The following is a 13,841-nucleotide window of genomic DNA, read 5'->3' as shown; positions in this document are numbered from 1 at the left end:
ACATTTTATACATTTTTAACAACTAAACAATTTGTGAATATTCAGTTTAATTAATGTTGTCAAAATTTGAACTTTAAACGATTATAAAAAAAACATGCCTATGTATTTTTAATATTTTTCAACTGCTATTGTATTAACTTATGAGGAACCTTGTATAACATTTTCAAACTTTTTGACCCAACGAATAAAATTTTATTGACATTTATAGAATAAAAAACTAAACAAATTGAAAATTGAAAATGTGCATAAATAACTTAAAAAGATTCGAAATATTTTAAAAATGTTATCATATATAGTAAACTATAAAATAAACATTTGATGATAATTTCAAGTACGGTGATGAAATGATACACCAAAAAAACACACATCATTGTAAAATCAAAACGTCATTCATCGCCCCGCTCTAAATCCAAAATGTTTCTACGTAAATGCGTGTTATCTATTTTTCGCATGGGCTAGAGAAAGAAAACAAACAGTGCGCTTTGCAAATATCATCTTATGCGCAATGATTTAATTGTCTTGAGTTGCAATGTTACGAAAAAAAAGTGAAAAATAAATTGTAAGAAATATCAAACAAGAAAAAATAATGTAATAGGTAAATAAAATAATATAAAAACGTTTTGAGATTATAATATCTTATCGTAAATTATTTTTACTCGAACTGGGATTTCTACGAATCAACAGTGGACTTTGGACTGTCGTTTGTACGATAATAATTAAATTGTTAAATCGTGACACTACACGCTCTCTATTGACACATTGCGCTATTAATTTACTAGTTTCTATTATGCCCATTGACTTGGGCTATCTATGTATATTTAATCAATGCTTTGGTGCATTATAGCGGTCAAAAGTAAGAATTTTCCAACAGTTACCAAAAAAATCTGGCAAAACAAAAAAAAGTGACAGAAAAATGGGAATTTTTACGCAAAACCAGTTTTCGAGACAATCGGTTTTACTATATTGTTGTAACTCAAAAAATTCAGTGTAAATAATTGAAATTTTCACCAAATATTTATATTAGCGTTATATACAAACGGTTAAATTTTCAAAATATTCTGGATTTTTTTGGACTATTTATAAACAACTGAAATTTTTAATTTTTGAAGTACATTTTTTTTGAAACGACGATAAAAAAATTTTGGATGCCCTAAACAGCTTGAAAATTTAATACATTATTTTTTATTAGTCGTATTTATTGTAGTTAAGAATAATCAAACATCGCAATAGTCACTTTTTTTTTAAAAAAGCGTTTGAATTTTAAATTTTTACGAAATGTATTATAATTAGTGATGGGCAAATTCCCGGGAATATAAAAAGTTTTTAAATATTAATCATAATTTTCAGTTTTAAATTAGTTTTATGGTAGTAAATGATCCAAATGACAGTTCTTTACTGATCATATTTCAGTATAGATTGTTATTATTTAAAAAAAAATGTTACCAAGTAACTATAATTTCATTTTTTAATCAAAGTTTGTACAATGATCACAAAATTAATCATCCAACTTTTATTTTATGTTAAAAAATAAAAATAAACATACTGAAATACTGAAAAACTTTTACTTATACATGTAATGAATAAAATAAAAATATAACTTGACTTCAGTCTCTTTGTTTAAATCACTTTAAAATAATAGTAAAACGGTACCCTTAATACTTTAATACTGTTACTCTAGTACAGAGTACAGCTGATTGATGTACAGTAGTATAGACTGTCATTCTATTCCCACTCAATTTTTTTAAAGAAATTTCTCGAGAGACTGGAGAATATTCCGGGAATATTCCCTGGGGAATATTTCTAGTGGCACATCACTAATTATAATATATAATAGCGATTTAGCCTCAAATGATATTAAACATCTGTTCAAAGTTTGAATTTCGAAAAAATACGTAAAAATCACGAAAATTCGCAAATTATTTTAAGCTAGAAATTTATAAAAAGTTTTCTTTTTATATCTAAGATTTGAAAATTTAATACAAGACTCCTAACATATTTTTACAATGGCAGTTGAAATATAAAAGAAATGCAGTCACATTTAATTTTTTATAAGCATTTAAAGTTCAAATTTTGACTAAATACATAAAAATTACGGCAATGTTCAAATTATCTTAGATAGAAATTCATAAAAGTTTTTCTTTTTTATTTTAAAATTTGAGAATTTAATAAAAGGCTAATAATATATTTTTACAATAGCAGTTGAAATATCATAGTCATATAATCGAAGTCATAGTGAGATATGGCTTAAAGAAAGGCGAGTACGTTTGACAGTTTCAAAATTCGTCGAGATATGCAAAATGAGAGACTCTACAAGCTGTAAGATAAAAGTCCATGGAATGCTGTACAAACCATCTGCTATATGCAAATCAATGGCTTACGATATTGAAATTGTACCCCTAGTCAGATCGAGTTTTGACCCACTGTACAAAATATCATCACTTGCAAATCACCTAGAAGTCACATTTTGAACTGCGAAGTTACGAAAAAGTTCTAGTTACATTCATTAGGAGTCCATGGCAATGCTAATGCCTGGTTGCGCGATGTTACAAGTGCGAGGTTATATATGTAACTTCATTAAGTCATCACTTACTAACTTCTATAGAAACATGATGTGAGCAAACATAACTTCACATAGATGCATATTATTAACTCTTTTTAGTAACTTCTGCAAGAAGTTGTTCAATTATTTTTATCAACATCTGAATACTCACAGTTGCTACTTCTCCTGGAAGTTTATTTTAAGTTAAACCTAAACTTATATAATTGGTGGTAATGTGGTATATATTTTATATATAGGTACCTAAATATTCTTGTATACCCAGTGGTTGAATCGGAAAAAAAAAGAGAGGTGGACTCTAAATGAAGTTGAACAATTAGCCAAGTCAAGCATAGTGCAAATTAAATTAACATAATATTAATCATGTGCCTTGATGAATATAATAAAGAGGTACAATATAATGGGACAAAAATGAAGATAGTATAGCTCATACTACCCCCAGCTTCAGCGTCCCCCAATTCAACTACCGCTTATGTACCTGAAATTTTGTCCACTATTTAGTGTTCAGTTTGTAAAAAGTTTGAAGTTTGTTCCTAAAAAACATTCACTTGATGGAGGTAACCATTAGAAGAGGTTCCAATGTACGTATATAATATACATTAAAGAAAAAACAGATTATATAATATATTCTAAAATACAACCAGGGATTATTCTAAGGATTTTTATCAACTACGCATTTTTTTTTTTTAATAAGCCTATAAAAATAGAACTATAATAATTTCGAAATGTAATATCAAACTAGTTAAAAATGATAATATTTTTAGTTTTAATGTGGAAGAATTTAAAATTTAACCTATTATGAACAAAATAAACATTCACGTTTAAAATATTGTATTTTAATAATATCCTCTTTATTTTTTTCATACTATTTATAATTTATATTCATAACACATAACACAATACTATTAGAACATTCTTTTTTTAATCGTTTGTTCAGTTTGGTCTTCAGATTTTCTTTTTGTCGCTTCCATAAATATCCCACTGAACCATTCCTGTTCTTTGGCTTTAGGAGTTTCTTTAATGCGACGTTCATTTTGGTTTAACCATATTTGTATTGCTGGTCTTGGGTCCCAATTTTGAAGAGCAGGCATGTTAAAATGAATAAAAAGATATTCATTTTCTGTTTCAACATGCAAACTTTGACGATTTATTGATTTAAGAATATTGCTTTTACTTATTAATCGTTCAACGTCAGCGCTGTGAGGTTTTGCAGCTATAACACGAGCAAGTAAAATAGTAATATTTTTAAACTCTTTGGAACCAGATAAATATTGCACTAATTTAGGCAGTGGCATTTGCGTATCTCTTCTAATCTATTGTGTTCCATTAAATCTGTATACTCCATATTTAAATCAGCTAAATTTAAATCCTTACCCAAAACGTCAAATACATTCTTAATGTTTGCTTTGCTATCAAGATTAGCAATAGGTTTAATAGTACTAACAAAATATTTATCAATATCTATGCGGTCTTCCGAAAAATTAGCCAAAGTTTCTACTATTTCATGGCATATAGCACTTACAGATCTATTTTCAATTACATACAAATTATGCCTATGTTTTCGTTTTTCTTGAAAATCAATTAATTTTATATCTTTTAGAACTTTTCCGTCGGTACCTTTAAGTTCATCTTCGAGTACATCTACCCAACCACCAACTAAATTAATTGAACTCAATGATTTAATTTTGTTTATAACTGACTCAGTATGTTTAACAAGATCCAAAACCGTTATTTTATCACTTTAAATAGTTTGTTGATAGCGACTAAAAATGGCCAATACATCTGCCAAAAATGCTGTTATTACTCTCATAGGATATGTATAATATGCACTTAGAGTCAGTTTTTTAGCATCCCCATACGTATGTATCATTAGAGAACCAATTTTATTACCAAGTTTTTCATTAGCCTTCAAAATAGTACGACCCATTTGAGTAGATTGTTGAACAATAGAATTAGGCAAAGTAGAAAGACGTAGCATTTTTATACTGATTGTATGATACGGTTGTTAAATGGTTATCAATTACTTCTTGTCTAAATAAAGCACCGAGATCTTGAGTTATTTTTGGTATTTGTGACTTTATTGTATGTTTTTTTACGATATCAGGATATTTATTACAGGCAATGTATTTAATATAATGTTTTCCGTGTCGGTGCATATGCTGAAATGTTTCAGAATTATTTTCTAAGGTAGGTTTACTTGAAATTATCGTCTTAATATCACTACTAGTACAGTACTAGTAGTTGTGACATTAGAGATTTTGGTTGTAGTTGACAGTTGTGACATTAATGTTGATCGTGGTAGTACTTGTGGGTGTAGTGACATTTGTGTTTATTATGTTACTGGTGTTAGTTTTTGGTAGGCATGAAGGGCTTACTAATGATAACCATTTGGTTAATGAGTCATTCTTATTATTATTTTGTTTAGCCATAGCCTAAAAAAAACAAATTTATTACTGATTGGTTGTTATTACGATTTACAACTTAAGAGTACCTCCTACCTAAAATTAAATGCTCTTAGTTTGGTTTAATTAGATTTATTATTTTGAAACTATTTCTCTAGCTTATAAGGACATTACAATGTATAGATAAAAATAATCTATACATAAAATAAATGTCTCAGTAAAATACGAAAATCTATGATAATCTACATTTTTTATTTTAACACATAAAATAATATTTTTTATGTATATGTATTTCAAGTTTTGTTAATTTGTTTACTTACGTTTTACTGAAAACGCGTCGCGCGTCGCTGCCGTTGTTGTTCAATGGTCGATTTGTCACAAAATGTAAAAGTGAATGATAAAAACAAAATTTGTAAACGAAAACGAATACGCGAATATACCGCGAGAGCAGACGATCGTCGCGCGTCCTCGCCTCGCTTCTGCGAATGTGTACTGCCGGCATAATATAAAATAAATCTACGTAATCTAATAATATTATAAATACAATAAATTAATAAGGAATATTGTCGCCTTATCGGTATTCGATATTACGTGTTCTTAGAAAACCCTAACTCCAAAGAGTTGGATCTTGCCTACGATTTATAATAATAAACATAGTTCAGTAGTTTCATAGATTAATAATCAGTACGCAAAAATTGATTATCAAGTGCGAATCTAGCTTTTCCAAATACGCAAAATAAGCCCAACTGCGCTTTAGAATAAGCCCTGAATACAACCGTTTTATTGTAGGTATAATAAAAAAAAATAACAAGATCAATTTATTAGAATAAATAACAGTTGCAACTAGCTATACCGTCAAATGGTCATACTTGGGGCAGTGGTACAACTTGAACCAAAATCATATGTTTTTATTTTTCGCGCCATAAGGCCATAATATCAAGTGATAGCGTTATCAAACTATTTTGAATATTTTTTTCGAAAAATTTTCTTCAGAAACAACTTAATGTGAAGATCAAAAATTATTAGTAAGTATATTTAATATATATAATAAAATAAGTGTAATTTGTTAAGCATTTGACATGTCTCAATAGTATTGTATAAACGAGAAAAAGTATTGTTTCTCGAGTGATGTGACAAATAAAAATAACTTTCCAATTTATGTAATTGTTATATTTTAGTGTTCATTACAATTATAAGTCTAATATATATTAAGTTATTTAAGTTTTAGTGATATATGTGTAAGTTGGGGCAAGGTGGTCCATGTTACACAAAGATAAAACTTAGTAGATTGTACATATCTAACAAAATTAGTCTAACATGCATCTATACCTAGATGTTTGTACCAATGTTTAATTTGAATTATATAAGTATAATATAATAGAGTTGGCTTGATTATATTAAGTTGCCTACGTAATGTTTTTTTTTTTTATATAAAATAGGTAATGAATTTATAATTTTTTTTTTAAAGAAATGGTTGGACGAAAAAAGAAAATTGGAGCAAGACCATACAAAACATATGATGAAGAAACACTTCAAAGGGCAGTACTTTTTGTAAAATCTCATCAAATGACTGAACGTCAAGCAGCTAAAGAGTTTGGCATTTCGAAATCTACAATACACCGCAAATGACATGATCAAAATTTATTACTAGTTGGGAGTCCCTGTGTTTTGAACTATGATGAAGAACAGGATTTAGTTAAAGGACTTATAGTAGCTAGTAAATGGGGATTTCCATTAACCTCACATGACATTTCTCTAGTTGTAAAATCATATTTTGACGCTGATGGACGTGTAGAGACTAGATTCAAAGACAATATACCAGGTCCTGATTGGATCAGAGCATTCTTGTCTAGACATAAAAATAACTTAACAGTCCGTTTATCTGAAAATGTTAAACGAGCAAGAGTTGCTGTTTGTTATGATACTTTAGAACAGTATTTTAATGAACTTGAAAAAACACTTGAGGGAGTCAATCCAGAACTTATAATTAATTATGATGAAACTAATATGACCGACGATCCAGGTCGGAAAAAAGTTATTGTGCGTCGTGGTGTTAAACATGCAGAGTGCATCAAAGACACATCAAAATCCAGCACATCAGTCATGTTCAGTGGAACAGCTACAGGTGTAGTACTACCAATATATGTTGTATATAAAGCAGATCACCTTTACGATTCATGGACTTTAGATGGACCAATAGGAACGCGCTATAACCATTCTAAAAGTGGTTGGTTCGATACAACAATATTTGAAGACTGGTTTTTGTCTGTAGTTATTCCATATTTTAGGAGATTTAAAGACCAAAAGAAAGTTATGATTGGTGATAACCTTGCTAGTCATATATCAAAGAGAGTCATTGAAAAATGTCAAAGTAATAACATCTCATTTGTTTTATTGCCTCCCAATAGTACACATTTATGTCAACCATTGGATGTAGCTTTTTTTCAGACCATTAAAGTATAAATGGAAACAGCAACTTGATGCATGGAAAGATAACAACAAAGGTGTATTACAAAAAAATCAGTTCCCTAGACTACTAAATAAAGTTATGAAAGAATTAGGAGATAATGCTGGAAATAATTTAAAAGCAGGATTTGAAGCATGTGGAATAGTACCATTCGACCCTCAAAAAGTATTGAAACGTATCCCTCAGAGAACAACTAGTAGTGGAAATTCTTGGTTAGAATCTTTTGAGGAACATTTAGAAAATAAACGTTCAAATGAAACCAGTGTAAGAGTAAAAAAAAAAAGATTGACAGTACCACCCGGTAGAAGTGTGGCAGAATTAGTTGAAACAAATGTAGAACATGAAGATATAGATGGTGATATTGAAGTAATTTTTGACTGTGACAACATAATTCAACCTGATAGTGATACAGAGAATGTTGGTGAACAAAATAACCCTATTCTAATCATAGTTCCTCCTGATGACCAATTACCAAGTTCTAGTGGAACACAAGCTATAAATTCAGAAGAAGAAGACAATATTGAAAATATAATTTTGAGTTTGAAAGTAACTGATTTTATTCAAGTAAAATATCTTTATGACAAAAATACTAAAAAATCTACCTTTAAACATTTTGTGTGCCAAATAAAAGCAATAACAAAAAGTATTAAAGGATTAATTTTCATAAGCAGTTTTATGAGAGGATATAAAGGATCTAAAAGTACATTTGTTTATCCAGACGTTGAAGATATAATGGAAGTTACAGCTGAAAATATTGTCAAGAAGTTACAAATTATTCATGAAAAGAGAGGAAAGTACATGTTCAACACATTGTTACCATAAAATTAAGACTGATTATTGTTATTCTCATTGTTAAAATATGTTAATTAATATTGTAATTTAAAATAAGTACCTATTCTGATTTAATAATAGACTGATATAAACTAAGTCATAACGTATTACCTGCATACCTAGGTTCCTAGTTTGTTATAATAATATAATATTGTTTTGTTTTCAACTATAAAAATATAATTTATGTGAAATATATAAATCTATAATTTAATTGTATTTTTTTTTAAATTTATTCCTTATTTTCTAATTAGTGTACATTGTCTTAAAAACAAATGCAAAATGTTTTTCTTATGTAAAAAAATGCAAGGAATCTCTTAAAGAATGTATTTTTTTGCCCCAAGTTAGTCTTAAAGAAGAAAACTTGGTTTTTATATGAAAATCATATGTCTGCCCCAAGTTAAACTTTTATGGTACAACTTGGGGCAAGCAAAAATATTTAAAATAAAATATGAAGGACTTTAAGAAAAAATTTAACCTAATAATATTTTTATGAAACAAGGTAAGACCCAGATTTTTTGTTATCACATGTAATTGCCAAACTTAAACAGTTTTTAAGTTATTTACAATAACAATTTTAAAGTGCCAAGTAACACCATTTGACGGTATATTGTTACAAATTATCAAATTTTTAAAACCAAAATCTTTTTAGAAAAACAATTAACAAAATTAAAATAAAACTTTTTGAAAAATATTATCTTACATAAACAATCAAATCAACTTAATAATGTATATGTTACGGTCAATGATATTTATGTTAAAGCCCGGCCAATGTCGAAATTTACCTTGTACAATACAAATTTACGTAAATTACCGGTAATTTACGTAAATGGCGATACATAATGGTTAATGTTGTAAACACGGGTATTTTTTTATTATTCACGTCAATTCCCAACTCCTGTTGGACGTTGTTGTAACTTATACATTTATAACATACGGGTCACTGTTAAGTGTCAGTTATCTATCTACACACGTTAGGTACTACGTTAGTATGTATAATTTATAAAAATATCACCGATAATCAGCGATAGTTACTCGAGTAAACCATAATAATATTAATATATAGCTGATGGACAAGTTAAATAATGCCGTGCTTATCTAACAAATTATCAAAGGTAGGTAATTTGTTTTATTGCATTTTTTTTTTCCCCCATAAAGTATTTTAGCTATTTCAGTTTCGTTGCAGACATCGTATTCGTTTCATATCGCTTGATTCGCTCGGAATCTGTAAATACCGAAAAAGAAATTACGCTGAGAGAAGCTGCAGGTTTAAATAGTGTCACTGGATCACAAGGTTACAGAAGGTGCAATTGCAAACTAAAGTGCAGAACAAATGCATTTGTCGATCAGTGGGAATATTGTGTAACTCCAAATGTCACAACAGCATGCCTTGCAAAAATAAATAATAAATAATAAATATAATATATTATCTATCTATACTATTATATAAAATTGTAAGGGTTTTTCTTAGACCGCGCTAACCGAGAAAACTACTGAACCGATTTGGTTGAAATTTTTTTTGGCTGAAACCCGACACTCCGCTGAAGGTTATAGTAACACTTTTGTCAATAAAAAAAAAGTATAAAGTTCATACAAAATCAAAAACAGAATCAAAGTAGTGGCGCCCTCTTTCGGCCAAAAAATATACTAAATATTTTTAGTTGTTACGGTTCTATAGGTTGCAGATCCAAAGAGGATGAGTTGTTCTTATATAAAATGGAAACATATGGTAAACTTATTGTATGACATATAGTTACTATTGGTTACTGATAGGACAAGGTTATTATGAAAGAATATTTTATGAAAATCCACCCGAAATGTAGGAAATCTGTATGTCAAAAATACAACAGTGGCGCCATCTGTCTAGAAAAAAACAAACTAAATTATAAAAAATTTAGTTTATTGTTGCAGATTAAAATAATAATAAGTAGTGTATTATATAGTGGTTGCTATTGGTTTATCGGGCATGTTTGTATATTATAATATTACTAGCCGACCCGGGCACGCATTGCTGTGGCTAAAGTTTTTGTAATATTACATTATAGTAAACAATCTAAGAGAACATCAGTCACTGGCATCAGCACACTGGCATAATTTGTACTTAGTTTTTTTACCTTTTTTTCTTACCCAAATTTTGAGTAAGTGGCCAATTCATTATCATGCCGAGAGCGCAAAGAGCACGCATTAGCAGAAGAACTGCCAATGCATCTCGAATGTATAACAGAAGGCAACAAAATAACACACCAGAACGTTCTCAAACACGTGCTCAGGAGCAACGTAACGCTTTGAGTATGAAATCAGCGTTTAATTATCAATCTGAGATTGATTATTTAAATATTAAAGCGCTTCAAATTGGACGAATGACTATATTATGTCCTAAGTGCCATGCAAAAAAATGGAAAGATGAAACCCATGGACTTTGCTGCGCTGACGGTAAAGTTGTTTTACACCAATTTGAGGATCTTCCAGACCTAATTAAAAGTTTAATTGATAATTCTCACCCTCTATCAAAACATTTCTTTGATAATTCTAGACGGTATAACACTCTGTTTCAAATGACATCGTTTGGAGCAAACGAAATAAGTGAAGGGAACTTCATGCCCACTTTTAAAATTCAGGGTCAAGTGCATCATTTAATAGATAGTTTATTACCCGAAATTAGAAATAATGCTAAATTTTTACAAATATATTTTATGTCAGAGTCGGATCAAATATCTATTCGAACAAATATGATTCCAAATATGAAAAGAGGTCTCATTGAATCATTGCAAACAGTTTTGCGTGAAAATAATCACCTCATACAGAGCTTTAGATCTAATCTGGAGTCGAGGTCTTTTGATGAGTTGCAAAACTTTAAGTTAATTATTCATGCTGACAGAGTTCCTCAAGATGAACACAGAGGTCAATATAATGCACCTACCATCGATGAAGTAGCTGTATTATTAGTTAATGAAGATAAAGGTCCCAGAGATATAGTTCTGCACGGTCGGAGTGGACAATTGAGTCGAGTTTCCGAATTGAATAGATCTTATGATGCACTGCAATATCCATTGATGTATACTAGAGGCGAAGACGGTTATCACATTAATATATTACAGGAAAATAACCAAAATCGAACCAAAACTGTATCCTGCATGCAATTTTATTCTTATAGGTTTATGGTTAGAGAAACAAGTCTAAATCATCTACATTATTACAATACATTATTCAGCCAATTCGCCGTAGATATGATGGCAAAATTGATTTCTGAAAGACTACACTTTATTCGTAACCATCAAAAACAACTACGTGCGGATGATTATGTTCACCTCCGAGATGCTGTTAACAATGATGCAAATATTAATGCTAATAACGTTGGGCAACAAGTAATTCTTCCTTCCTCTTTTACTGGCTCCCCACGTTACATGCATGAAAAAAATCAGGATGCCATGACTTATGTTCGTAAATCTGGCCGTCCAGATTTATTTATTACTTTTACATGCAACCCGGAATGGCCGGAAATAAAAAATGAATTATTTCAAGATCAAAAGTCGTTTGATAGACACGATATAATCTCTAGAGTTTTTCATCTCAAACTAAAAAAGTTTATGCATGTATTAAAAAATAAATATATTTTCGGAGATGTAAATTTTTATGTTTACAGTGTTGAATGGCAAAAACGAGGTTTGCCACACTGCCACATTCTTTTGTGGTTACAAACGAAAATTCAGCCAGATGAAATTGATAAAATTATTTCTGCCGAGATACCAAACAAAGACAGAGATCCTATACTTTATGAAATAGTTTGCAAGAATATGATTCATGGCCCATGCGGCGAGTTAAATATTAGATCGCCATGTATGAATATTGGAAAATGTAGTAAGAAATACCCTCACAAATTGGTCAAGGATACTCAAACTGGAGATGATGGTTATCCGACTTACCGACGGAGATCACCAGATGATGGAGGTTATACTGCAATATTAAAAGTTCGTGGTAAAACAGAAATCGTGGTTGACAACCGTTGGGTTGTACCGTATTGTCCAGTGCTATCTAGGTGCTTTAATGCGCATATTAACGTAGAATACTGTCATACGGTTAAAGCGATAAAATACATATGTAAATATATTAATAAAGGATCAGATAGAGCTACTTTTTCTGTTAATCGTGAAAACGATGAGATTACAAATTTTTTGAATGGTCGATACATATGTTCTTCTGAAGCGTTTTGGAGAATTTTCAATTTTGAAATCCATGATAGAGATCCGACAGTTCAGCACTTGGCTGTTCATCTAGAAAATGGACAGCGTGTTTTCTTTAATGATAATAATCTTCATCAAGTTATTGAAAATCCAAGAAAAACGACACTAACTGCATTTTTTGAACTGTGTTCACATGATGATTTTGCGAAAACACTGTTCTATCATGAAGTTCCTTCTTATTACACCTGGGATAATAGCAGAGGCTGGTTAAAGAGAAGACGGGGAAAAGATGTTCCAGGTTGGCCAGGAATAAAAATGGACACTGCCATTGGTAGAATTTATACGATTCACCCAAATCAAAGTGAGTGCTTCCATTTAAGATTGTTACTAAATTATGTACAAGGCCCTACTTCATTTGAAAGCTTGAAGGCCTTTGATGGAGTCATTCACGCGACTTTTAAAGGTTCCTGTTTTGCTCTTGGGCTTTTAGAAAATGACGAGCAATGGAAAAATACTCTAGCGGAGGCAACTCTTTCAGAAAGTCCTTCAAAATTAAGAGAATTATTCGCAATAATCATAGTTTTCTGCCAACCGTCTGAACCTCAATCTTTGTGGGAACAGTTCAGAAATGATTTTTGTGAAGATATTCTTCTTACAGAGCGCACTCGATTAAATGACTTGCAATTTACTTTTTCTGATGAAATATTTAATAAAGGTTTGATTGAAATAGAAGATAAAGTTGTTTTTCTGTCTGAAAAATATTTAACTGAATTTGGAATGAACTCACCTGTTCGAAATGAAAATGCATCTGATCCTTTTGAATTCTCAATTTTGCGTTCTTACGATAATAACCGATTACAAGAATTTGTAGAAATCAATTTACCAAAATTAGTAAATGATCAAAAATATGCTTTTAATGTTATTACAGAAAGCGTAATGAATCATCAAGGAAGAGTTTTTTTTTTAGATGCTCCGGGTGGTACAGGAAAAACATTCCTAATTAATTTGTTGTTGGCTCAAATTAGATCCTCAGGTAAAGTTGCATTAGCAGTAGCTTCATCTGGTATAGCAGCAACTCTCCTTAGTGGCGGCAGAACTGCTCACTCGGCTTTCAAGTTACCGTTAAATGTATTATTTGATACAGAATACGTTTGTCCGATTCGTAAAAGTGGCCCTCATGGAAAAATTCTTCAAAAAACCTCATTCGTTGTGTGGGATGAGTGTATAATGAGTCACAGATCACATATCGAAGCAATTGATCGAACATTAAAAGTCTTAGGTGTAATAATAAGTTTATGGGTGGCATAACATTCGTTTTCGCTGGTGATTTCCGTCAAACCTTACCAGTAATCCCTAAAGGTACTCGAGCTGATGTCGTTAATGCTTGCTTAAAATCTTCCTATATA

General features: G+C 30.4%; 1 protein-coding gene across 1 annotated transcript; it reads left to right on the top strand.

Annotated features, from left to right (window-relative positions):
• Positions 1-10,947: 10,947 nt before the first annotated feature.
• On the top strand, positions 10,948-13,743 carry LOC149063137 (uncharacterized). Its single transcript, XM_089215528.1, has 4 exons — positions 10,948-11,586; positions 11,998-12,290; positions 12,591-13,150; positions 13,469-13,743. Exons 1-4 carry the CDS (start codon positions 10,948-10,950, stop codon positions 13,741-13,743), a joined length of 1,767 nt encoding a protein of 588 aa, XP_089071654.1.
• Positions 13,744-13,841: the final 98 nt, after the last annotated feature.

This window comes from Diuraphis noxia, unplaced genomic scaffold (assembly GCF_037042655.1).
Source record: "Diuraphis noxia isolate RWA-SAM2 unplaced genomic scaffold, SU_Dnox_SAM2 contig0001, whole genome shotgun sequence".
NCBI classification, from domain to species: Eukaryota; Metazoa; Arthropoda; class Insecta; order Hemiptera; family Aphididae; genus Diuraphis; species Diuraphis noxia.
The sequence above is the reverse complement of the archived record's forward strand: the minus strand, read 5'-3'. Positions and strand labels throughout refer to the sequence as shown.